Genomic DNA, 27260 nt, shown 5'->3' on the forward strand with positions numbered 1-27260 from the left:
GAGAAAGAAAGAGACATGAGGAAGAGAAAGAGAGACAGGAGAGAGAAAAAGAAAGAGCCTTCCAGAAGCAATGTGAAGAAAAAGAGAGCGAGGAAGGAGAGAAAGCAAGAGAGGAGAGAGAAAGAGAAAGAACCTTCCAGAAAAACTGCGAAGAAACAGAGCTGAGACAACTTGAGTTAACTATGTGGCGACACAGTAACCCCAGTGAAAGCATGGCCAATATGGAGGAGCATAATTCAGGGCTGGGTACAGAATTTTTAAAACCTTCCCAACTGATCCCAAAATTCAATGAGGGAGACGTGGAAGCATTTTTTATGTCTTTTGGAAAACTGGCAAGGCGGTTAAAGTGGCCAGCTGAGGCTTGGAGTCTGCTGTTACAGAGTAAATTAGTAGGAAAAGCCCTTGAGGTTTTCTCCATGTTGCCAAATGAGAGTCCATCAAATTATGAACTGACAAAACATGCTATCTTCGGGGCATATGAATTAGTACCAGAAGCCTATCGTCAAAAGTTTAGAACCCTCAAGAAGCAAGCTGATCAAACTTACCTGGAGTTTGAGAGAAATAAGCAGCTGGCTTTTGACCAGTGGCTGAGGGCTCTTAAAGTACAGCTCAGCTGTGAAAATCTCAGAGAAGTAATTTTGTTAGAGGAATTTAAAAACTCTCTCCCACTCTTTATAAAGACACATATGGAGGCACAAAAGGCTCATTAGGCCTGGCAGGCACAGTCCTGGCAGATAAGTTTACTCTCATTTGTAAGTCAGTTTCCCAGGAGAAAACCTTTCCTAATCACTCCCACAAATCCGAAAAGGACAGAGGGTGGGAAGGTGATAGAAGCCCAAGCAGTCCTGGGAGAGAAGGAAAAGCAGGAGACACGGGGGACCCTCCTCTAGCCAAAAAGGATGATGCTGTAAGTAGGAGTGAGACCCGGAGACCTGTGTGCTTCCATTGTAATAAAGCAGGCATTTAAAAGCTGACTGCTGGAAACTAAAGGGAAAACCTGTAGAGCACACCCGCTCAGTGAAGACAGGACCCTGATGGAAAGCACAGCAGTACAAGCTGTGGCTTTTTCTACTGTAAGAGTCAGACCCAGGAAGTCTACTGCTACAAGTGCAGGAAAATTTAATAGGATTCCTGAGGGTTATCACGATTTTGTGTCTGAAGGGAGAGTAACCCCATACCCCTCAATTGGGGCAAGCAAGCCCATAGTAATCCTCAGGGACACAGGGGCCACAAGATCCCTTTTACTGGGAAAAAGCCTGACCTTTTCCCCCAGAGAATGCAGTGAACACCAGAATGGTGGTGAATGGTATTGGAGGGCAGTGTATGCCTGTACCTTTATACCAGGTGCACTTGGAGTGCGACCTCGTTTCGGGACAGGTGACCGTAGGGATTGTCCCTAGTTTGCCTGTGGACAGGGTTGACCTATTCCTAGGTAATGATCTGGCGGGGATGAAGGTGGTAGCTTTCCCAGTCGTGAAAGAGAGACCGCAGGAGGTCAGAGAAACAGGGCAGTGGCAGGAAGCAGTCCCCTGCTGTTTCCCTGCATGTGTAATGAGCAAGGCCATGACCAAACCAGCTCCCCCAGAGGAGACTGAATTGGCACTGCAGGCAGATGGCCATGAGGGCTGTCTTACTGAGACTTTCTTTGGAAAGATCGAAGACCCAGGGAATGAATTAGATGGATCTTCCCTAGCTGAGGCTTAGCAAGTTGACCCAGTATTGAGACAGTTAGCACAGGCTGCCCAGTCTGAAATTGAAACAGAGGAAGTCCCTGATTGCTACTGTTTAAATAATGAGGTACTGATGAGTCATAGAGTTAATCAGCACAGAAACAGGCCCTTCGGCCCATCATGTCTGTGCCAGCCATCAAGCACCTAACTATTCTAATCCCATTTTCCAGCACTGGGCCCGTAGCCTTGTATGCTATAGCGTTTCAAGTGCTCATCTAAATACTTCTTAAATGTTGTGAGGGTTCCTGCCTCTACCACCTCTTCAGGCAGTGTGTTCCAGATTGCAACCACCCTCTGGGTGAAACTTTTTTTCCTAAAATCCCCTCTAAACCTCCTGCACCTTACCTTAAATATATGCCTCCTGGTTATTGACCCCTCTGCTAAGGGAAAAAGTTTCTTCCTATCTAACTTATCAATGTCCCTCATAATTTTGTATACCTCAATCATATCTCCCCTCAGCCTTCACTGCTCTAAGGAAAACCCTAGCCTTTTCAGTCTCTCTTCATAGCTGAAATGCTCCAGCCCAGGCAACATCCTGGTGAATCTCCTCTGCACTCTCTCCAGTGCAATCACATCCTTTCTATAGTGTGGTGCCCAGAACTGTACACAGCACTCCAGCTGTGGCCTAACTAGCATTCTATACAGCTCCATCATAACCTCCCTGCTCTTATATTCTATGCCTCGGCTAATAAAGGCAAGTATCCCATATGCCTTCCTAACCACCTTATCTACCTGTGCTGCTGCCTTCACTGATCTATGGACGAGTACACCAAGATCCCTCTGACCCTCTGTACTTCCTAGGGTCCTACCATCCATTGTATATTCCCTTGCCTTGTTAGTGTTCCCAAAATGCATCACCTCACACTTCTCAGGATTAAATTCCATTTGCCACAGCTCCGCCCATCTTACCAGCCCATCTATATCGTCCTTTCCCCCTCACTATTTACAACACCACCAATTTTCATGTCATCTGCGATCTTACTGATCATACCTCCTATATTCACATCTAAATCATTAATGTATACTACAAACAGCAAAATTCCCAGCACCGATCCCAGCGGTACACCACTGGTCACAGGCTTCCACTCGCAAAATCAATCCTTGACCATTACCCTCTGCCTCCTGCCACTAAGCCAATTTTGGATCCAAATTGCCCTGGATCCCATGGGCTCTTAGCTTCTTAACCAATCTCCCATGTGGGTCCTTATCAAAAGCCTTACTGAAGTCCATGGAGACTACATCAACTGCTTTACCCTCATCTACACATCTCGTCACCGCCTCGAAAAATTCAAACAAGTTAGTTAGACACGATCTCCCCCTGACAAAGCCATGCTGACCTCCCTAATTAATCCCTGCCTCTCCAAATGGAGATTAATCCTGTCCCTCAGAATTTATTCCAATAGTTTCCCAACCACTGATGTTAGACTGACTGGCCTGTAATTACCTGGTTTATCCCTGCTACCTTTCTTGAATAATGGTACCACATTCGCTGTCTTCCAATCCTCTGGTACCTCTCCTGTGGCCAGAGAGGATTTGAAAATTTGTGTCAGAGCCCCTGCTATCTCCTCCCTTGCCTCACATAACAGCCTGGGATACATCTCATCTGGGCCTGGGGACTTATCCACTTTTAAGCCCACTAAAACAGCTAATTCTTCCTCTCTTTCAATGCTAATATGTTCAAGTATATCACAATCCCCCTCCCTGATCTCTACACCTACATCGTCCTTCTCCATAGTGAACACAGATGGAAAGTAATCATTTAAAACCTCACCTATGTCCTCCGGCTCCACACACAGATTTCCATTTTGGTCCCTAATGGGCCCTACTCTTTCCCTGGTTATCCACTTGCCCTTAATATGCTTATAAAACACCTTACGATTTTCCTTTATCTAGCCCACCAGTGTTTTTTCATGTCCCCTCTTCGCTCTGCTAATTACTTTTTTAATTACCCCCCATACTTTCTATACTTCTCTAGTGCGTCCGCTGTTTTCAGCGCTCTGAATCTGCCATAAGCCTTTTTTTTCCCTGATCCAATCGTCTATATCCCTTGACATCCAGGGTTCCCTGGCAGACTTGTTGGTCCTACCCTTCACCTTACCGGGTACATTTTGGCTCTGAGCTCTCATTATTTCCTCTTTGAATGACTCCCACTGATCTGATGTAGACTTTCCTACAAGTAGCTGTTCCCAGTCCACTTTGGCCAGATCATGTTTTATCATCTTAAAATCGGCCTTCTCCCAATTTAGTACCTTTATTTCCGGTCCATCTTTGTCCTTTTCCATAACTACCTTAAATCTTACAGAGTTATGGTTATTATCCCTGAAATATTCTCCCACTGACACTTCTACCACTTGTCTGGCTTCATTCCCGAGGATTAGGTCCAGTACTGCCCCTTCTCTTGTAGGATTTTCTATGTACTGGCTCAAAAAGCTCTCCTGTATGCATTTTAAGAATTCTCTTCACAGAGCTGAGAGCAAGGAGTGGACAGTGGTTCACCAGTTAGTGCCACAGAGGTGCCGGAGAGAAATAGTGAAAATGGCCCATGAGATAGCAGTGGCTGTACGTGTTGGAATGTGAGAAACTAAAGCCCACATAAGACAGCAGTTTGACTGGCCAAAACTCGACAAAGATGCGGTGTAGGACTGTAGGAGTTGCCACAGGTCGCAGGTTGAGGGGAAACCCCAACCTACAGTGAAATCTGCACCCCTAAGTCCTGTATCGGAGTTTGGAGGACACTCCAGCAGAGGGGTGGTGAACTGCAAGGGACCCCTGCCGAGAATAAAAGGGGACAGGCAGGCACCAGGCTGGCAACAGGTTAGAAAGAAACCGGGAAAACAGAATCAAGAGGGCAGGTTAAAGGAAGTCCGGGAAGAATCGCAGATGAAAACCCCTACTGTCTGGTCAGCCAACCCCAAAATGTTTGAAAAATTAGACCCCACATCCTCCTATCTAGAATCTGGACAATTACCTGCAAGCAGGAGTGTCCCAGAGGACAAAGGGAAGATTAGCAAAGAATCGTCCCCCCACAGAGGGAAAAAAGGGAACCAGCCATTTCCTGAGGTGAAAAGCTCTTGCATGACTCATCAAGGCACTGAAAGAGGATTCAGAGTGGAATCGCCCACTGCCGCCACCGCTGAACAGAACTCTTCCCCCCCCCCCCCCCCCCTCCCCCGCCCCCTGCAGACCTTAACAAGACCAAAGCCCTGTCAGGCAGTCATGGAAATGTGCAAAGTGAAAAACTGCCCCAAAAACCGCATGTTTATTGGGATGCCAGAAAGGGCTGTTTAAAGCAGCATGGCCATTGAGAAAAGACAGGCTGTAACAATTGTTAGGGTTCTGAATGAATGAGAGAGATGCATGTGTATGTTCCTGTCCTTATCTTCTCTCTGGTCCCTCTTAATGAAATGCTCTTTTAAAAAAATCACATTTCATTCCGCTGGGTGTAGAGGTGTCATGCAGACCTCCACCTGCCAAGAATGAGGCATATTAATTTTGTCATATGAACATTGATTTTAAACTGTTGCTGGAGTGAAGAAAGAACTTGTTCAAAAAATCACCAGACACTTGGCTGGAAAAATATTTGCAGACTAACAGACAGTGCTTGGTGAGACAACGGACTATTCCCTGGTCCACTTAACCCAAAATGGATTGTGATCACCACACATAGAAGGTGAGGAAACTCACATTCCAGGATGACTGCAAAGATGGCAGAATCCACAAACAGAAGTGGTCAAACCAGCTAGTCACATGACTAACCTGCTGGACAACCTGGGGTTTTTTGAATTGTGCCACAAAGGCAGAAGGCTGTTTGAACTGGAAGCTGAAACAAGCAAGTCTCTCGCCTGGCTGTCTCTGTCTCTCTCTCACTTTCTCCCAAGCCACCAAACCCACAGAAGACATGTAAACCTCAAGAGAGAAAAGACTCCTACATTGGAACAAGTTGAAGTGTAAACTGGGCCCCAAAGAATTGCAAGACTTACCAGCAACCAAAGACTCCACATTGAACTTAAAGGACTGTAACTACCAGATATTGCCTCAAACTTTTCCTCTTTATTCCTTCTACTTTTTCTTTCTCTATATGCGTGTGCGTTTATCGCATATGCATGCTAGCTTGGTCGCGTCGCATATTCGTAGTCGTCAACTGGATTAGAGTTTAAGATTAATAAACTTCTACCTTTCTTGTTTAAATCTAAGGCAACCTGTTTGATTTCTTTGCCTTACTATTGAAGCAGTGAACAAGGATTCACTAAGGGGGAGCTAAAAAGATGGTGTTTTTAAAATTAAACCCTGTTATGGTTAAACAAGGCAAAGGCTGAGAGAGAACCCCTAGACCCCTCTCACCTGGTTGTAACACATCCTTTATTTGAACCATTTCATCACAATTTTACTTCCTGTCACTCATTGTTGCATGCCTCTGTGCCCTCTCAGGAACAACAATATTGTTTGCATGATTCGTTGAATAGAACTCTACACAGCACTCCAGAGAGTTGGACCAATGCCTCAGATAGCACTACTGGAGCGTGTGTTAATTTGTCCTCTGTCCTCTTTATGCCAAACTATTTTACTTTTTTGTGTGTTCTGGGTGAACCATATTTAAATCTGTTATCATTTTAATTCAGAGGATGCAAACCATTCACAAATGACAGATTAGTTTGATTTGCATGTCTGTAATGGTGTTGCACTATGAAGCTGTTCAGAAATATATTTAGTTCAATTTTATGTACGAGTGACTTTCATAAAATACAGCTGAACCTCCACCATTAATCAAATGTTTTCAGGAAAAGCCTTGCAGGAGACCTGATTTAATTGCAATCTCCATAAATACCAGTCTCCTGACTAACATAACTCAATTTCATAGATCAAAAATTGCTTTTCTTTTGTTATTTATATTGTTTTTATTCCCTTGCTAATGGTGTTGCTGTACCATACATTTAAAAGCAAAACAGAAGACACAGTTATCTACCAATTACAATTAGCCGCTGCTAATTAACTCTCCATCATGGTGGGTAATGAAAGCTCCATTAGATGTATATCTTGTGCAAATCAAGATTTTCAGCCATTTAAAAATCTAACAGCTGAAGAAACCAGACAAGAGGTACTGGCAGTTTAGATGTCATAAACGGAATGATTTTATTGCAAATTTAACCTTCAACTGAACCAAATTTTTGACTCTGACACTGTGGCACTTTGAAATATAAAATAAGGTTTACTATCTTGTTTCACACTCTGTAGTAATCCTACAGATAAGTACTGCATGTATCTGAAGAACAACGATGGTCCAGAATTTGCTGGTGTGTAAAATTGACATCAACTTCTGGTATATGCACATGTGCTGTTAATTGCGGAAATCCAGAAGTTGCTGTCAGTGCTACCCTGCTCCTCCATAGGATGTACTGTTGCAGTCTTTGTGAATAAAATCAATTAAAAATCACTGATTTGTCATGAACTTCATCTATTCACCATTCTGGTTCGAATGAAAATGTTATGAATTGTTCTATCAGGAGTAACTGAATTTTTAATGGCATACTGTTCCTGCTGACCAATGTCTTTGGGTAGGAAAATAATTTTAGAAGTGTAGAGTCTCATTCCCTCAGAAGAATATTTAAAAATTTCAGATTTTAAGAAAGATTTTTAAATGTTTTGTTCTGGATTTTTATGTTTCTCCCTTAACATCATATGTATGTCCCAATCTTTATTTTGTTTTCTGTAAAATTATTTAAATGTAATTCATATTCCCTGCTTTTTAGTTCCTCCTTTGCTGTCTGAAAATTCTTCAATCTGATTGACAGATGAGCCTACTTGATGACTTCGCTATTGCCAAAAGCCACAAATCCTCTGTCGAAGGTACCAAATTCAAAGTAACATCCGAATAGAGGAAATCTGTGCACGATAGCCCATTAAAACTTTCTAGACAACTTTTTTTTTTGAGGTCATCAATGAGCACCATTCCTTGCCATTTCTGTGCAAAATCTGGGCCAGTGTTGTATATCCATGAGTCCTAAAGAACAAGCATCTACTCTGATTGAAATTATAGGGACATCTAAGTTTCAGTGTTCTGGACTGGAAATTTATAAACTCTGACAACTGAAGAAAAAGGGTTATCATTGTTGCCAGTATATTCAAAAAACTGTGGATAGCATGAAAATTGTTTTTACATCATAAATATAAGAATGAAAGTAACAATAACATGGATTTTTTGCATTTTAGGCCAAAGTGTATTAGAAGACCAACTGCTGCTCCCTCTAGTGCGTGTGGCTGTCCTGCTCCGAGTGCTCCTACTCGATGCTTAAAAGTGGCGCATATGCCGAAAAGTGGAAAGAGATGAGCATTTTACTGAAACTACCTGACTCTTCACTATGTATCTCGGGCTGTTTCTGTTTGTTAATACCAAGGCTGTGCTCTTTGAGTTCTAGTTTAGTTCATGTAGAATACTTCAGTTCATTTTTAGCTATTGGCTAAAGCTCCACAACCAGCATTTCATTTTTGTCATCAGCAACATGTAACAAATAAAGGAAATGCATTTTATGAATGTTTAAAGTAAATACCTACTTAGTCAAGATAGACACCCAATAAAGTAGGGTTCAGAAATACAGGTGAAGAATCTTATCGTGACATTGTATCAAAATACTGGGATTGATTTTCATGTGACATGTACATTAGATGGGCAGTGAGTGGGGCGACTACTGCATCCACCTGATGGCGTTGGTGGGGGGCCCCCAATTCCTTTTTTTGGAATATAGCCTCATTTAAATATGAATGGTCAGCTGCCAGCATTATTTGTGCTGCTTATAGACCCATTATTTGGGAAGGTGGAAAATCCAGTAGGGCTGCTGCTTCTTGAAATCAGCCTGGACCTTTTAAAAGGGAAGTGTCATTTTCAGCAGTAGTGTGAAGAAAATGTGTTTATGAAGCAGCAAGCATGATATTGATGGCCAGAGCATCCAATTTTCTGATACTGTGTTGGAGCTGCTTATTAAAGAAGTCAAGGCCAGAAAGGATGACCTGTGTCCCCCCAGATGGCAGACAGATGCCACAGCAACTAAGTCATCATGTATGTAGAAAGGTAGTTGAACAGGTCAATGTCAGCAGTATTACCCTCAGGGCCTGGTTGCAGTGCCAGAAAAGATTATATGATTTTATCAGGACTGCCAAAGTAGACTCCTCTTCACATCACTATTACCCTAAATACAACCCTGTAGCACCACACTTCTCCCCCAACACTACCAATTATTTTTCCCTTCCGCACAAGCCTCTTCTACAATTATTTCACTGCATCTATTTCTGCTTACACATAAAAACATAAGAAACAGGAGCAGGAGTAGACCAACCACATCTCCAGCCTGCTCCACCATTCAATGGCTGAACTTTTACAACAACTCCACTTTCCCTCCCTATCCCCATATCCTTTGATTCCTTTAGTGTTGAAAATTGCATTGTTATCAGTCTTGAATATGCTCAATGACTGAACATCCACAGCTCTCTAAGGTGGAGAATTCCAAAGATTCACAACTCTTTAAGTGAAGAAATGTCTCTTCATCTCAGTCCTAAATGGCCAATCTTTTATCCTGAGACAATGACCCCTAGTTTTAGACACCTGCCAGGGGAAATGGCCTCTCAGAATCAACTCAGTCAAGCCCTCCATGCATTTTATATGGGGCGAATTTTATCAGCCCATTGGGGTCCTGGCAGCAGGACTGGATGAGGGTGGCATCACTGCTCATCACGTGTGGCTGGCCGACCGCAATCATGTGGCAGCCAGCCCATTTGAATGCAGGATTCCTGTCCCATCGGAGGACAGGCATGGGGCTTGTCCTATTGGAGGACAGGGTGGGCGGCGAGACACCGATGACATCATCAGCAGAATCGAGCATAGGTGCTGGCGCCATATTTAAAGTGCTGCCAGCCCTGCTTAAACTGCTGCTTCACTGAGATGCTGATTTGCTTTTGAGCTGCTGACCCTCCTGGCAGAGGAGTCCCTGGCAGGGGAGACCCTGTGCTGGTGTGCTGCTGACACTCCTAGCTGGAGTCATTGTGCTGCTGACCCTCCTAGCTGGAGTCCCTATGTTGTTGGTCAAGACCTCGTTAAGGCCAGGAGCTGACCGGAAGCCAGGAGGGAACATGTCAGGTGGAAGACTCAGGTTCAGCGATGACTGCCTGCGGATTCTCCTCCAGACTGTAAGGGAAGGGTGGGAACTCCTCTTCCCAATGGACGGCAGGAAGGGACCCTCCCACCTGACCTAGCAAGCCTGGATGGAGATCACAGAGGAAGTCAGCAACTGTGGAGTCACCCTCCAAAACTGGGTCCGGTGCTGCAAGAGGATCACTGACTTCCTTCTCTCTGCCAAGGTGAGTCCTCTATGCCCATCTCATCTTTGGGCCTTGCATGTGGTCATGCAGGAGGGAGTGTGACAAGGTCAGGGAGTGGCTGCAAAGGGGATGGCAAGGGACTGAGGTAACAGCAGATCATGTCAGAAGCATGGCTGCACCTCCAAGTCATGCCTGCCTTCAGTCCTTGTCCCCTAGCTTGCCCCCTGCATGTCCCTTGAGAGTAGACATTAGGAGGAGGCATTCAGGAGCCCCCATTGGGGCCAAAGGGCAGCATGGTGCATACGTCGGTAACGGCCTCCCTGGAGAGCCATAGTCTTCACTGACACTGCCACTTGGATATCTGGAGGTAACTGAAGGCGAGTTCAGTACGCTATCTGCCACGGATAAGCCCTTCTTGGCGCAGCCAGCAGCTGTTGCTCCCCTAGTTGATTTTTACCAGCTTACCCAGCCATTGCCTAGCCCTGGCTCCTTCTGAGTCTTTACTGTGCAGCGCAGGGATCTACAAAGACTGGGTGTATGCGACCCATTCCAGCTGGTCTCTCCCCCTCCAGTATGCTGTCCCTGGAGAGGTCAGCTTGGCTTTGCAGTCTTCCCCTTACCACAACCCTCTGATCCCGGGGTAATGCCCCTCTGTGGCCACCCTTCCTCGAGTGCTGCACCTCCTCTGCACCTATGGGCTTGGCTTCCAAGTGTGGCCGAATTAAGGTTCTGTACAGCTGCAGCATGACTTGCCAATTTTTATACTCTATGCCCTGACCGATGAAGGCAAGCATGCCGTATGCCTTCTTGACTACCTTATCCACCTGCGTTGCCACTTTCAGTGATCTGTGGGACCTGTGCACCCAGATCTCTCTGCCTGTCAATACTCTTCAGGGTTCTGCCATTTACTGTATACTTCCCACCTGTATTAGCCTTCCAAAATGCATGACCTCACATTTTCCGGATTAAATTCCATCTGCCATTTCTCCGCCCAAGTCTCCAACCGATCTATATCCTGCTGTATCCTCTGACAATCCTCATCACTATCCGCAACTCCACCAACCTTTGTGTCGTCCGCAAACTTACTAATCAGACCAGCTACATTTTCCTCCAAATCATTTATATATACTACAAACAGCAAAGGTCCCAGCACTAATCCCTGCGGAACACCACTAGTCACAGCCCTCCATTCAGAAAAGCACCCTTCCACTGCTACCCTCTGTCTTCTATGACAGAGCCAGTTTTGTATCCATCTTGCCAGCTCACCTCTGATCCCGTGTGACTTCATCTTTTGTGCCAGTCTGCCATCCTCACTAAAATATTTAAATTAGAATTCCACCTCCTGGGAGTGGGTTGGTTGCCCACCCACCTCACCTCCGTCACTATCTTATCTCCATTAAAACCGAAAGTGGTTGGGTTCAGTTCGGGTTTGATATTTTAAAAATCATTCCACCTGACCCAAACCCTCCATGTTTCACAGCCTATGTAATCATCACTGTCATGTAAGCAGGAGAGTAAATAAAGGTAACTCTTTAATAAAGCCTGGCTCAGGTATAAAATTAAAACCCGACCCGACAACAGCCAACCCAAAGCCGACCCGAGCACAATTCCTTTAATTTTTTTTAATGCCCGACCCGACCCGACCCGAACCGAACACGACACATGTATTCGGGTTTGGTCGGGTACCCAGGCTATAATCAGAGCTGAGAAGGATTGGGGGGGGGGGGGGGGTGGCGGAATGGGGGGAAAGGAGGGGAAAGAAACAGATACAAGTTCCAACATAAAGCACCTGAATGAAATTAACCCAACCCCTTACACTCTGAAATCTATCAAGTCCAGGAGAAACTAACAAGCTCAGGGAAGATACCAGTAACTGCATTAAGTACAGAAACATCAACTGAGCTCTTGCTTTAATCTATACTTGGCCCAAGGATTTAAAATTATCTGGAAATAGGGAGATTAAACTTCCCAATCTGAGTTCTCCGCGGAGAATTTTTTTGTTAATGACATCGGAACTTGATACAGTTCCAACACTTGTTTGTTCCATTGTAAGGTTAGGCCTTTTCCCCGCAAAAGGGATTCAGTGGCCCCTTTATCCCTGAGAATTACTATGGGCTTGCTTGCTCCACTCGAGGGGTATGGAGTTACTTTCCCTTCAGACACAAAACCCTGATAACCTTCAGGAATCCTATTAAATGTTCTTGCACTTGTAGTAGTAAGCCTCCTGCGTCTCACTCTTACTGCAGTTAAAGATACAGCTTGTCCTGCTGTGCTTTCTATCAGGGTCCTGTCTTCACTGAGCGGGTGTGCCCTGATTAACCCTACAGGTTTTCCCTTTAGTTTCCAGCAGTCAGCTGTTGGATTACCAGCTTTATTACAATGGAAGCACACTGGTCTCTGGGTCTCACTCCGGCTCACAGCACCTTCCTTTTTGGCTAGAGGAGGGCCCCCTGTGTCTCCTGCTTTTCTTGCTCTCCCAGGACTGCTTGGGCTATCACCTTCCCACCCTTTGTCCTTTTTGGACTTGTGGAGGTGACTAGGAAAGGTTTTCCCTAGGAAACCGACTGACAAAGCAAACTCATCAGCCAGAACGCCAGCTTGCCGGGCTCTCTGACCTGCTGCTCCTCCACATGGGTCTTTATGGAAAGTAGAAGAGAGTGTTTAAATTCCTCTAACAGAATTACTTCTCTAAGATTCTCATAGCTGAGCTGTACTTTAAGAGCCCTCAGCCACTGGTCAAAAGCCAGCTGCTTACTTCTTTCAAACTCCAGATAAGTTTGATTAGCTTGCCTTTTGAGGGTTCTAAACTTTTGGCAATACGCTTTGGATACTAATTCATATGCCCCGAAGATAGCATTTTTTCTCAGTTCATAATTTGAGGAACTCTCATCTGGCAAAAGGGAATAAATCTCATGGGCTTTTCTGGTTAGCTTGCTTTGTAATAAAAGAGGCCAGGTCTCAGCTGGCCATTTTAGCTGCCTTGCCAGTTTTTCAAAAGACACAAAAAACGCTTCCACATCTTCCTCATTGAATTTTGGGATCAGTTGAGATAGTTTTAACACTTCTGTATCCCAGCCCTGAATTATGCTCCTTCATATTGGCCATGTTTTCACTGGGGTTACTCTGTCGCCCCCTAACTCAAGCCGCTTCAGCGCTCTCTCTTCAAATTCTTTCTGGAAGGTTCATTCCCTCTCTCTCTCCTGCCTCTCTTTGTCTTCACCTTCCTTCTGGAAGGCTCTTTCTTCCTCTCTTCTAATTCAAGTTTCCTCTGTTCCAATTGTATCTTTGCCAGCAATACCTTGTCGGAGTCTACTTCTAACCCTGTTTCTGCTTCTTCAGATTCAAGGGAAAAATGGTTGGCCACTGGCCTGAGGAGTTCACACTTCCTAGCCTTGCCACGTACAGTGATCCCACATTGCTCAGCCATTTTCCTCAACTCCATAGGCAGTGCTTTTAACTTATCCCAAGTTACTTCACCCTGGCTTGGGGAGCTACTAGCTTCAGTTGCAGACATATTAGTATTCAAACACACACAACCACAAGAAAACCTGTATTGAAATCTTGCTCTTTTTTAATTGGGAACAATTTGGTTTCCCACTTCCAATTTCTCTTGTTTGTCTTTGGGTCAAATACAGGACGGTAACCCCCAAATTTCTGTTACAAACACGTGAGAAGGGGTCTAGGGTTCCCTCTCAGCCTTCACCTGGTCTTACCATAACAGAGTTTAATTTTAAACACCCTGTTTTTTTTAGCTCCCCCTTAGTGAATCCTTGTTCACCGCATTCCAATTATTATTAGTAAGACTAATCAGGCAATAGTTAGACAGGGTTTCTTAGGTTTAAAGAAAAAAGGTTGAACTTTATTAAACTTAAACTCTAATTCGGTTAACGCCTAAGGATACACGACACACCCACGTTAGCATGCATATGCAATCCATACATGCAGATAGAGACAGAAAAGAGCAGAAGAAATAAAGTGGGAAAGTTTGAGGCAATATCTGAAGATGGTTTTGGTTACTGTCCATCAAGCTCGCTGTAAAATCCTTGATTGTAGGTAGGTCTTGCTTTTTGTTGGGGCCCAGTATTCTTCTTAAACCTTGTTCGAGGTTGGAGACTTTTCTCACTTGAAGTTCATGTGTCCTCAGTGGGCCCAGAGGCTTGTGAGAAAGAGATGGGAGCAGACAGGAGAGATCTTCTCACTCCATGAGGAAACAGTCTTTTTTTCTGAGTTCAAAAAAACCTGGACCAGCCAGTTAGTCATGTGACCAGTTAGTTTAACTAGTCTGTGGATTGTATCACCTTAGCAGTCTCTGGAATGCTCCTCTGACACATAATACGTGGTGATAAAAGTCCATTTTAGGATATGTGGTTAAGGGAAGTAACCTCTCTTGTCCCTACTGATATGCAAATTTCCTCCATCCAAGTCTGGCAGCCCTTGTAACAGGCCTTCACTTCTTTCCAGCAACAATTTGAAATTTAATGTCCATATGGCAAAATTAACATGCCTCATTCTTGGCAGGTGGGGGCTCAGCATGACAATCATAAACAAATTTACATAAAAATGTTTAAAATGTGAATTTTGTTTATCATAATGGAGGAATTTGACATCCCACAAATGTAAGATTATATCAGGGCTAGTGAGGCTGACTAACAGTAAAAAAAGGTCAATTACACATCATTCACAAAGGCATAGACGACCCTGCAAAATCCTCTTCACTAACTTCTGGGAACTAGTGGCAAAATTGGGAGATCTGTCCCACATACTAATCAAGCAACAGCCTGAAATAGTTATACTCACAGAATCATACATCTCAGTCAGTATCCCAGACTCCTCCATCATCATCCCTAGGTATGTCCTGTCTCACCCGCAGGACAGACCCACTAGAGGTGATAGCACAGAGGTATACAATCAGGAAGGAATGGCCCTAGGAGTCCTCAGAATTGACTGTGGCACCCACGAAGTCTCGTGACATCAGGTCAAGCATGGACCAGGAAACCTCCTGCTGATTACCATCTATTGCCCTCCCTTAACTGATGAATCAGTGCTACTCCATGGTGAACACGACTTTGAAGAAGCATTGAGGGCAGAAAAAGCCAGAATGTAGTCTGGGTGGTGGACTTCAATGACTGTCACCAAGAGTGGCTTGGTATCCTTGGTATCACTACTCCAGACTGAGCTGGCAGAGAGCTGACGGACATACATTGATTTTGCCAGATACTACCTTTATCCCATCTTTTATTATCAGGGCTATCCAACCACCACCACCCCACCCCTCCCGACTTTTTCCATTTTGCCTATCTCTTCTAAAAATCAAGTATCCCGGAATATTTAGCCCCAACCTTGGTTATTCTGCAACCACATCTCCTTATGGATATTAGATCAAACTCATTAATTTCTATCTCTATTAATTCATCTATTTTTTTGTGAATGTTCACAGATTCAGATATAATGCCTTTGGCTTTATCTTTTTATCTATTTTTCCCTGATGTCACTTTGAAAGAACAGATTGGATATTAGGATTTGTATATTCAGAATCATCTTTCTTTTCCATTACTGTTATCCCAGTTAATATGGAAACTTGTAACTCATAGATTTGAGGCAAAAATATTTCGCTGGAGCTTGGAGAAATCTGGTTTCGTAGGAGGATTGTTGTATTCATTATTTACAAGATTTTCAACCCTGATAAATTTTTGACCTCGATAAATGCAAGTTATTAAAATGACAGCTGCTCCATCTGCATCTGGGATGAGGGAAGGGTTTGCTTCATCAGCCTGAACAGGTCTCACAGGTACAGTCTAATACTTGGTCATATTCTTATCTTTTGGTTGGATCCCCATAAATGACTTTCTATTTCAAATCCTCAGCAAGATCTTTGATGCACTCGAAGGTGATCTCGAACTAAAAAGGGCTGAAAAATGGCAATGGGTTGTTCAGCAGCATCACTTTGTTCACCTGCATCTTCATCGTGGCTCCTCGTGTTTCTTTTTTTGGTTTTCTTTTAAAACTCTGCCTCAGGCCCACCTGTGTCAATAAGTAACAGAGACTCAAGAAATGGACTGGCTTAGCACAGTGTGACAGGCCCATGTTCTTGGCTGCGCTCCCTATTGATGATTGGAGTTGCAACCCTCTTGACAGCTCGTTTCTTTTAGGTTTTTTAGGCTTCACTGGCCAGTGAAAATGGAAAATGATTTGTGCTCAGATGCTACACAGGGTTCGTCTCCTCAGTGGTAAGTCTGCCACTCTCCAGCTGGCTCCAACTGCCAATGTGGCCGCCATCTTTTAATCATCTTAGGGAAGGCTGAGTGCAGCTGGAAGTTGAGTGGGTGTGAGGAGTGATGTGATGCAAAAAACTTAGCAAGATAGACAGAAAGGCCGGGGGGTGGGGGGGGGGGGGGGGGAGGGGAGGGCGGGAGTTAAAACACAGAGTGTAGTTAAATCAGCAAATGTACTCACTTTTTTTTAATTTCCAAAATATACTTTATTCATAAAAATCTGTAAAAATTACATTGCCAAACAGTTTCCAAACAGCACCAAAAAATACAAACATTGCAAGGGAGATCAGTTTCCTTCAATACTGTCATGAGTTTCTTCCCAACCCTTCCGTTTCTCAATTGTCATGTCAATTACAGTTTTACATTTACAGCAATTCAGAATATTAACGATACAGTTCGAGGGGTTTCCCATGGATCCAGCCCCTCAGTCTAGCTTGGTGGGGGAACCTTACACTGTGGTCTTTCCCCATTGAGCCTTTGCTGCGGCTGCCCCAAGCTTTAGTGCGTCCCTCAGCACGTAGTCCTGGACCTTGGAATGTGCCAGTCTGCAACATTCGGTGGTGGACAACTCTTTGCGCTGGAAGACCAGCAAGTTTCGGGCAGACCAAAGGGCGTCTTTCACCGAATTGATAGTCCTCCAGCAGCAGTTGATGTTTGTCTCGGTGTGCGTCCCTGGGAACAGCCCGTAGAGCACAGACTCCTGTGTTACAGAGCTGCTTGGGATGAACCTTGACAAAAACCACTGCATCTCTTTCCACACCTGCTTTGCAAAGGCACATTCCAGGAGGAGGTGGGCGACCGTCTCTTCCCCACCACAGCCAACGCGGGGGCACTGTGCGGAGGGGGCGAGACTTCGGGTGTGCATGAAGGATCTGACGGGGAGGGCCCTTCTCACCACCAGCCAAGCTACGTCTTGGTGCTTGTTTGAAAGTTCTGGTGATGAGGCATTCCGCCAAATGACTTTGACGGTCTGCTCGGGGAACCATCCGACAGGATCCACCGTTTCCTTTTCCCGTAGGGCCTTGAGGACATTCCGTGCAGACCACTGCCTGATGGACCGGTAGTCAAAGGTGTTTTTCCGCAGAAACTGCTCCACGAAGGATAGGTGGTACGGCACGTCCCAACTGCACGGAGCGTTCCGCGGCAATGTGACCAGGCCCATCCTTCGCAACACCGGGGACAGATAGAACCTCAGCACGTAGTGACACTTGGAGTTTGCGTACTGGGGATCTACACATAGCTTGATGCAGCCGCACACGAAGGTGGTCATCAGGATGAGGGCCACGTTGGGTACATTTTTCCCGCCCATGTCCAGAGATTTGAACATCGTGTCCCTCCGGACCCGGTCCATTTTAGATCCCCAGACGAAGCGGAAAATGGCTCGGGTGACTGCCACGGCGCAGGAGTGGGGTATGGGCCAGACCTGCGCCACGTAGAGCAACAACGTGAGCGCCTCGCACCTGATGACCAGGTTCTTACCCACAATGGAGAGAGATCGCTGCCCCCACATGCCCAACTTTTGTCGTACCTTGGCTACTCGCTCCTCCCATGTTTTGGTGCACGCCCCGGCACTTCCGAACCATATCCCCAGCACCTTCAGGTAATCTGACCTGACGGTGAAGGGGACAAAGGATCGGTCAGCCCAGTTCCCAAAGAACATGGCCTCGCTCTTGCCGTGGTTAACTTTGGCTCCCGAGGCCAGTTCGAACTGGTCGCAGATGCTCATCAGTCTGCGCACGGACAGCGGATCCGAGCAGAAGACGGCGACGTCATCCATGTACAGGGAGGTTTTGACCTGAGTGCCTCCGCTGCCTGGGATTGTCACCCCTCTTATGCTCGCATCCTTCCTAATAGACTCAGCAAAGGGTTCAATACAGCAAACAAACAAGACCGGGGAAAGAGGACAGCCCTGTCTGACTCCAGATTTGATCGGGAAACTTTCAGATTCCCACCCGTTGATTGACACTGCGCTACTGATGTTTTTGTAGAGCAGTTGGATCCAATTGCAGATTCCCTCCCCAAACCCCATTTTGGAAAGCACGTCCATCATGTAGGTGTGCGATATCCTGTCAAAAGCCTTCTCCTGGTCCAGACTGATGAGGCAGGTGTCCACCCTCCTGTCCCGTACGTAGGCGATCGTATCCCTGAGTAGCGCGAGACTATCAGAGATCTTCCTGCCGGGTACAGTACAGGTCTGATCGGGGTGAATCACCAACTCCAGAGCAGACTTGACTCGACTGGCTATGACTTTGGACAGAATCTTGTAATCAACATTAAGCAGTGAGATGGGCCGCCAATTTCTGATTTCTGCCCTCTCCCCCTTCTGCTTGTAAATGAGGGTGATGATGCCTCTTCTCATGGATTCTGACATGCTGCCGGCCAGGAGCATACTCTCGTATACTTCCAGCAGGTCCCGGCCGACCCAGTCCCACAGGGCCGAGTACAACTCGACCGGTAAGCCGTCGCTCCCGGGAGTTTTACTCGTCTCGAAAGACTCAACGGCCTTTGTCAGCTCGTCCAGAGTTAGCGGCTTGTCCAGTCTCTCCCTCAAATGTACTCACTTTTCCTGACCTGATTAAATCAGTAAACCACTTTGTACATTGCATCTACAACCTGCTGCTCACTTCCTCCTCAGCTACCCCCTTCTTGGTGACAGCTGGTGGTTTCTTCCTCCCATTCCTGTCCCTCCTCTTCCCGACTGCACCCAGCAGTAATTACGAGGCATCATTAAATCTGGGTGCTGCCCCTGCTCTGTGTTCACCATCCATCCTGAACACCTCCAATTTGCAGTTGTGCTTTGTCCTTGTAGATGCAGATGAGATTGCATTATGCAGATGCACAGCACATCCGCTGCGCAGCTTGGAGATGTGAAACCTGAAAGTCAAAATTAAGTAGTACAATTGAATTGAAATTAGAGTCTGACCTATTCAATTGACTTCTAGGCTTCCCCCATGCATTTCCCCTCCCCATCCACACGCCTCGCCCCTGACCAGCTTGGAACCTGTGATCAGAAAAATGTTGGGTCAAGCATCACTATGTGCTCAGGTTCTAGCTGCAAAAGTTGTCTCTGGCCACACTGTGTTGGAGCACTCAATTCAGTTGGGGTGTTCCATACTGCCTGTCTTCAATCACAAATCAATCAATGTTCCGCACAGGATGTCCTGGAGGTCCTGCAGAAAAAGAGTTTGTGGATCCTATTGGATGGTTCCCCAAACCAACTGTTGCTTGGTAGAATTTCTTACTATTAGAGCTGTCAAGCAATCACCTAGGTGTTGCATTTATTTGCTGTTGGTGAGAAAGACCCTTCCCATGAGGGCTTTCATGCAGACCCACTCGTGCTTGCTATCCTCAGGATCTCTGGGGTGGGGAAGGTACCATCACTCACCTCCATCTGTCATGTGCATTTGCTAGGTAAGTCTGGAGAGCGATGCTGTGGTATTTGTCAAAGTTCATCTGGCACAGCTCTGTAAAACAGAATGCTGTGCTTTACAGACGGTTGCTGCAGACACACCCTGAGACAAAAATCAACTACTGCTGCAAGGCTATCAAGTCAGTGAAAGGTGCCCTATGGTCTGCCTGAAACATGCAGGTCTCTCTGAGCAAATAATTCTCCAAGACTGGCACATTCCATGATCCGTGGCAACACACTGAGGGATAAACTGAAACTTACTGCAGCTGCCACAAAGGCAAAATGAGGAATGGACACAATCTAAGACCCTCATGCCATTGTTTTTTTTCCCTGCACCAAAAGGCTGATTTCTACATAACATCCTGTCAGTCTGACTGTTTATGAAGGAACCAAATGTAACAAACACCCCTGGGAACTGTACTTCAAATGTGTATCTGCTTTGTATGTCATAATGACAACACCAAAGGAAACTGCACCACCAGGTAAATGCAATTTTCTATCAGATGAAAAATAATGTACTAATGGCAACACTAAGTATAACACAAAGCAAAATGGAAATATAGCATCCTTTGAAGTGCATAGGCGAAAGTATCAGTCCCAACAGTACCTGATATGATGCCTTTAGACTGTTTATAACCTGTACAGAATGTTCTCCTGCATTCTATTTGTATACATTTTGTTTTTCCATGAAACAGTTTTTTAGATAGAAAAACAGTGCAAGGCCAAACTACTTGTTTAGTAACATACCTGGAGTGCGACTACAGCAGATGCAGAGGCAAGTGGGGACAGATGAATGAGGGAAAAAAACACAAGTGATGAGACAACTTAGAGATAGAAATTAGAGAGGGAAAGGAGAGCAGCAGAATCAGAAATATTGTGGAGAGAGGCACAGATGAGAAAATGACAAGAGCAATATAAATAAAAGCAAAATACTGCAGATATTGGAAATCTGAAATAAAAACAAAAAATGCTGGAAGTACTCGGAAGGTCAGGCAGTATCTGTGGAGAGAGAAGCAGAGTTAACGTTGCAGGTCACAAGCAATATAGACGTGTGCTTAAGAGGGCCAAAAGAAAATTACTGCGAATGCTGGCAATCTGAAATAGAAACTGAAAATTTTGGAAATACTCAGAAGGCCAGGCAGCAGCTACGGAGAGAGAAACAGTTGCAATTTCAGATTGATGACCTCATGACAGACCTGGGAAAAGTTACAGGAGTACAGAGGCAGAGAAAGGGGTTGTGGAGTGGGTGAATGCAAAAGGGAAGGTCTGTGATAGCGAGGAAGGCAGGAGAGATAATGACAAAAGGCATGATGGTGCAAGGCAAAAGGGGATGGTAATGGGACAGGGAAAGAAACAAGATGGATCTAATGGGAACAGCAGAATCATCACCAACAGCTGCAGTCCAACAAGAAAGGAACAGAGCAATTGTTGATCTCAATGTTGAGTATAGAAGCCTGTAAAGTGCCTAATCAAAAGATGTGGGGCTGAATTTCATGCAGCCATCGAGGGCGGGTATGGTGGTTTGGGGAACAAAGAATCACAAAGCAATCGTCTGCCCAGATATTCGGCATTGTGACGTCGGTTCTGGATTTTGTCAGTGGCGGGAAAGCATAATGGCAGCATTGCTGCCACAATGCGATGGGAACCTATTTTAAATTGTTGAACTGACGATTTTCATGTATTAAAATATAATTGAAAGCAATTTAATGAGAGTTGAGCGATTCAGTGAATGTTGGGCGAAACTGACATGTCTCCAGATTCATGACCAGTAAAACCCGGTGGCACTGAGGTGAGAGGGCGCATTGCTGCAATGGGTAGGCAGCCTGGACCATTGCTGCATAGGGAAAGAGGAGGGTTTGGAGGCCATTGTGGAACTGTGTTGCTGCATGCTCTGCAAGGAGGTCCAGGGTCCTGTGTGCTCTGCAAGCGGGTTGGTGTTCCAGGGGCTTTGTGAGGGGTGTGAATGTGGCTTTGTGGGGTGGTGAGGGAGTGGGTGGGGTCAGCATAGGTTTGACAAGCTGCTGTGTGATGAGTCTGTTTGCTCACACTGCTGGTGGGCCATCATCAAGGTTGGGCTCTGAGGCCTATCAGTGACGTCGCCAACAGAAATGGCACATCCTCAGGTGCCATGGCAGGAGGCCAGACGGGTAGAGCAATGCACGAAGGAGGCAAGAGACAATCTCATAACAACTCATTTACAGCCCACCTGTAGTCCATTCACAGAGAGTGAAATAAAGGCTCACCTTAAAGCCTGAACACTGTTGCCTCTTTTCCATTTGTGGTCCCTGCCTTGCGATCAGATGCAATGTGTGCTAGTGCCCATGGGAGACTATTTGTTAACAAAGGCTTTCATCACATTGGCATGTTAATGAGGGCAGTGGTTACATTGGCATAGCCCTAATGGGGAAGTGTGAGGTCTGCGTTTCACAGTTAAGGTATAATGGCTTTCAGACAATGAAGTCTAATGATATGAGCAAAGCATCTTTTAATTATTTAACAAAACTTATATGGCACACCTGAGAGACCAAAGTGTGGCTATGTGGTCTTCCTAATATGTTTGCGGGTGCTTGATCCTACAAGGTGTGATCCTGGCATCAGCAGCTGGGCTGGAAGCAGGCTGCTGATCAGGCTGCTCCTTGGCCTGTGATGACCTTGGTGGGCATCCTCTGCTGCCTGAAGCCTGGTGAAGCTACAACACAGGACTACATGCATGCCAAACAGCAGAAGCAGCAAGTGATAGAGAGAGCTAAGCGATCCCACAACCAGCAGATCAAATCAAAGCTCTGCAGTCCTGCCACATCCAGCCGTGAATGGTGGTGGACAATTAAACAACTAACCAGAGGAGGAGGCTCCATAAACATCCTCATAATGATGGCATCACCCAGCAAGTCCTGCTTTTTGTGTACAGGAGATACCTGGGCAATTTTTCACATTGTTGGGTAGATTCCAGTGTTGTAGCTGTACTGGATGGCCAGGGGCGCAGAATGGTAAAATGCTATTTGTGCCATGGCCATTTTGAAAACAGACAAGTTCCTGATGCAAGTGGTGTAAATACTTGTGGCTCTTTTGGCTGGTAATGAAAAAGTTGGCAAGCGTTGTTAAACCACATCTTGACCCTATCCTGAAATGACAGTTTAACTTAAAAATCTAGAAAAAATAATTCGGGACACAATCAATAATCACATGGACAAATGTGAGTTAATTAAGAAAAGCCAGCATGGATTTCTTAAGGGAAAATCACGTTTAACTAACTTGCTGGAGTTTGTTGAGGTGGTAACAGAAAGGGTTGACGAGGGCAATGCTGTTGATGTGATGTACCTGGACTTTCAAAAGGCTTTTGATACAGTGCCACACAACAGACTTGTGAGCAAACTTGTAGCTCATGGAATAAAATGGGCGGTGGCAACATGGATATGAAATTGGCTGAGTGACAGGAAACAAAGAGTATAGAATCATAGGGCTGAATTTTATTCAGGCGCTGCACTGCATGACGGCGCACTTTAAACTCAGCGGGGTGTCCGCATTTAGCGGCCACCACAGAGCCCCCGCGATATTACGTGCGGGGGCTCATTAGCAACACTGCGCCAAGCCACCAACCCATATTACATGGGGAGAGGCAGGACATTCGGCACAGTGAGAGACATTTTGACAGTTGTGTAGCAGGTGCTGGGGCTCTATTTAAAGTGCCCCAGCACCTGCTTCTTGATAGCTGTCAAAGAAATACTTACCTGACTGCTGAAGAGTGGGGCTGCTGCCAATCTGGCAGCAAAGCAGAAAATGCTGCAGAAACCCAGCAGCTCAGGCAGTATCTGTGGAGAGAGAAGCAGAGTTAACTTGACCAAGTTCACAGACCTAAATGTTAACTCTGCTTCTCTCTCCACAAATGCTACCTGACCTGCTGAGTTTCCCCAGTACTTTCTGCTTTGCTGCCACATTCTTACCCCGCTGTGTCCCAGTGTCCTGTGAAGTTGCGATCCTCTTTTCCCACTCAAGTGCAACATTCCTTCTTGTAGGCGTGCTGCACCTGGCTGAATAATCTTAAATTTGCACATTTCAGGATGTGACACTTAAATATACCATAAAAGGCAAACACACAACAGAAATAAAACCATAATTGAACGATAATTACACACTATGAGCATCGTATCATCTGACTGTGAAAAGCTGCAGACTAATATGCATTTGGAATCTGTATTCATTTCTTTGCTAACTGTTATGTGAAAATACATGTAACTGCAATTATACAATCTTTGTTGAGCAATGTAAATGCGTCTTTCACTAAAAGTTCCTCACCAACATGTGTGTCCTTTTCTCTGTGTGAATGATGTGTGCCAGCATGTAGCGCCAATGTCATAGAGAGATACAGCACTGAAACAGGTCCTTCGGCCCACTGAGTCTGTGCCGACCAACAACCAATGTCACATCAGGAGAGGCAACGTATGCAGTAACATCATTGCCATGCCACCATTACTCATGAGCATCTCCACGGATGCAGTGACATGGATATTGGCTCAGTCAGCTGCTGCCTCCAATGGTTTACACAGGGATGCTGCTGATGTGGACTGGTGCACAGCAGGTGAGCGAGGATGATATGTGGCTTGCAGAGCTCATGCCGGTTCCTATGGAGCAGGCAGCCTTTGTCTGATAAGCGACTGCCATATATGCTAGCCCTGCATGCAGAGCCTGGGTGCCATCTGCCTTCCCTTTCAGCATCCTCACAGTCCGAGGAGGAATCCTGTTGACGTCTCTCCTCATCATGCCAGGCCTGGCCCCTATTGGGTGCGTAGTTGTGCAGAGCAGCAAAGAAAGGAGCTAGCCTTCTCGACTCATAGTACAGGGCATCGCCCTATCCATACAGGCATTGGGGGCACTCTTTCAGCATGCTGATCTCCTGCTCAGTGGTGGCTCTTGTAGCTCAGTAGCTGGCGTTGTATCTCTCCTCTGCAGAAATGGTGAAATCTCTCACTGGTGTTGGGAGCCATGTCTGCAAAGGATAGTCTTTATCTCCAAGAAGTCACCCCTCCATCTGAGTCATTTCAGTGAACAGCGGTGGCAGCCAGGACTGGTGCAAGACCCAGGTGTCATGGCAGCTGCCTGAGAAGCGGTCACAGATTTGCATGAAGTATCTGTGGTGATCACATACCAGCTTCACCTAGATTGAGAGGATTCCTTTAATGGTGAGGTCTGCAGGTGGTAGCCTAGCGGGAGGCCTGATGGCCACATGAGTGCAGTCTATGAACATTACAACCTGTGGTTCTCCGGCAATGGTGCCAGAACCAATGGCCCTCTGGGCCTAGCTGTGATAGTCTGAAGTGGACATCCTCACTAGCGCTCCAGTGCAGGGCATTGGTGACCTCCCTGATGCAGCGGTGCACTGCTGACTGCGTGATCCCACAAAGGTCTCTGGTGGACCCCTGAAAAGCTTGAGAACCGCTGCCACTATGAAGACGGGATGGGATGTTCACCGAAGCCCATGGATTGCAGGTAATCTTTGAGCAGGGCACAGAGACGTGTCACCACCCTCTCTACATGCTCAATCTCTTCCGACACTGGTGCTTTGACATCCGATGGCATGTCATGTGGGGCCTGTAGATGCATGGCAATCGTAATGGCGAGCTCCCCTTGGGGACTGCTGCTCATGACCGGTGGCCTCTATTTGGATCACACCTGCCTGTTGATTTTGCTACGGATTTGGAGTAGACAGTACCTCCTTGCATGCCGCAGAGCTTTCCCTCCAATAATCCCAGACCCCCTCCCTCCTCCCTTTAAGAATGCAGAGCTGCGACCCCTGTAATCCCCTCTCCTCCCTTCCAGTATGCAGAGGGAGACCCCTGTGATTCTCCCCCTCCCACATCCCTTCCAGTATGCGGAGTGCAACCCCTGTAATCCCCCCTCCTATCTCCCTTTAAGAATGCAGAGGGAAACCCCTGAAAACGGAACTCACCTTCTGTCGTGAAACCTTCTGCCTCCGATGGCCCATCAGCTTTTCAAATCATGAACGGGACGGCACTTGACGGCTGCTTGTTCAAAGTAAAATCAGGAGGTGTCCATGGAGAGGCAGCGGGCGGCATCATCTGCAGAGGTAAGTACCGTTCAATAGATTCTAATTGGGGTGCCGTCGCCAAGCAGCCGTGGGCCGCACCGAGATCCCCCGCTGCCGGTAGTTTGCGGCGGGCCCTTCTTGATGTCGTGGGTTGAGGTGGGCCTCTCTCCACAGAGTTTTACCGGCCCCTGCGCTGCAGCCTGCCTCATTGCAGGGGCCAGTAAAATTCAGCCCACAGAATCATAGAAACTTTAAGGCACAGAAAGAGGCCACTTGGCCCATCATGTCTGTGCCAGTCAAGAAACAATCCACCTATTCTAATCCCACCTTCCAGCATTTGGTCCGTAGTTCTGCAGATTACGGCACTTGAGGTTCATATCTAGACTCCTTTTGAATGAGTTGAGGGATCCTGCCTCAACTACCCTTTCAGGCAGTGAGTTCCAGACTGCCACCATCCTCTGGGTGAAAAGGTTTTTCCTCATCTCCCCTCTAATTTTTCTACCAATCACTTTAAATCTATGCCCCCTAGTCACTGACCTCTCTGCTAAGGTGAATAGGCCCTTCACCTCCATTTCATCCAGGCTCCTTAAAATTTTGTACATTTCAATCAGATCTCCCCTCAGCCTTCTCTGTTCCAAGGAGAACAACCCCAGCCTATCCAATCTTTCTTCATAGCTGCATTTTTCCAGTCCTGGCAACATCCTCATAAATCTCCTATGTACCCTCTCTCGTGCAAAGGGAGTAGCGGTTAAAGGATGGTTTTCAGGCTGGAGGAAGGTTTGTAGTGGAGTTTCCCAGGGATCAGTGTTTGGACCCTTGCTTTTCCTGATATATATTAATGACCTAGACCTTAGTGTACAGGGCACAATTTCAAAGTTTGCAAATGATACAAAACTTGGAAGCATTGTGAACTGTGTGGAATATAGTGTAGAACTCCAAAAGGACGTAGACAAGTTGGTGGAATGGGCAGACAGGTGGCAGATCAAGTTAAATGCAGAGAAATGTGAAGTGATTTATTTTGGTCGGAAGAACATGGAGAGACAATATAGAATAAAGGATACAATTTTTTTTTTTAGAGATACAGAACTGAAACAGGCCCTTTGGCCCACCAAGTCTGTGCCAACCAACAACCACCCATTTATACTAATCCTACATTAATCCCATATTCCCTACCACATCCCCACCACCTACCTACACTAGGGGCAATTTACCGATCAACCTGTATGTCTTTGGCTGTGGGAGGAAACCAGAGCACCCAGCAGAAACCCATGCGGTCACAGGAGAACTTGTAAACGCCACACAGGCAGTACCTAGAACTGAATCCTGGTTGCTAGAGCTGTGAGGCTGCGGTGCTAACAACTGTGCCACGGTGCTACCCCATTCTAAAGGGAGTGTAAGAGCAGAGGGATATAGGTGTATATGTGCATAAGTCATTGAAGGTGGCAGGACAGGTTGAGAGAGTGGTTAATAAAACATACACTATCCCGGGCTTTATTAAT

At 46.0% G+C, this 27260-nt stretch overlaps 1 protein-coding gene and 1 pseudogene across 2 annotated transcripts in view; one reads left to right on the plus strand and one right to left on the minus strand.

Moving 5' to 3' along the window:
* mlf1 (myeloid leukemia factor 1) overlaps positions 1–8255 on the plus strand; it is a 124033-nt gene extending 115778 nt beyond the window's left edge. Inside the window, exons 7-8 of one of the 2 annotated variants that reach the window (XM_068041445.1) lie at positions 7478–7574; positions 7938–8016. In XM_068041445.1, coding sequence (XP_067897546.1) covers positions 7478–7496 — 19 coding nt within the window. In that variant the 3' untranslated portion in view covers positions 7497–7574; positions 7938–8016. Of the gene's footprint in view, positions 1–7477; positions 7575–7937 lie in introns of both variants that reach the window. The other variant, XM_068041444.1, reaches the window with a different exon arrangement.
* Positions 8256–15525: 7270 nt separating this feature from the next.
* LOC137375025 (histone chaperone ASF1-like) lies at positions 15526–21994 on the minus strand (annotated as a pseudogene).
* Between the last annotated feature and the right edge of the window lie 5266 nt (positions 21995–27260).

The sequence above is a fragment of the Heterodontus francisci genome, chromosome 11 (assembly GCF_036365525.1).
Source record: "Heterodontus francisci isolate sHetFra1 chromosome 11, sHetFra1.hap1, whole genome shotgun sequence".
In the NCBI taxonomy this organism is placed as follows: Eukaryota; Metazoa; Chordata; class Chondrichthyes; order Heterodontiformes; family Heterodontidae; genus Heterodontus; species Heterodontus francisci.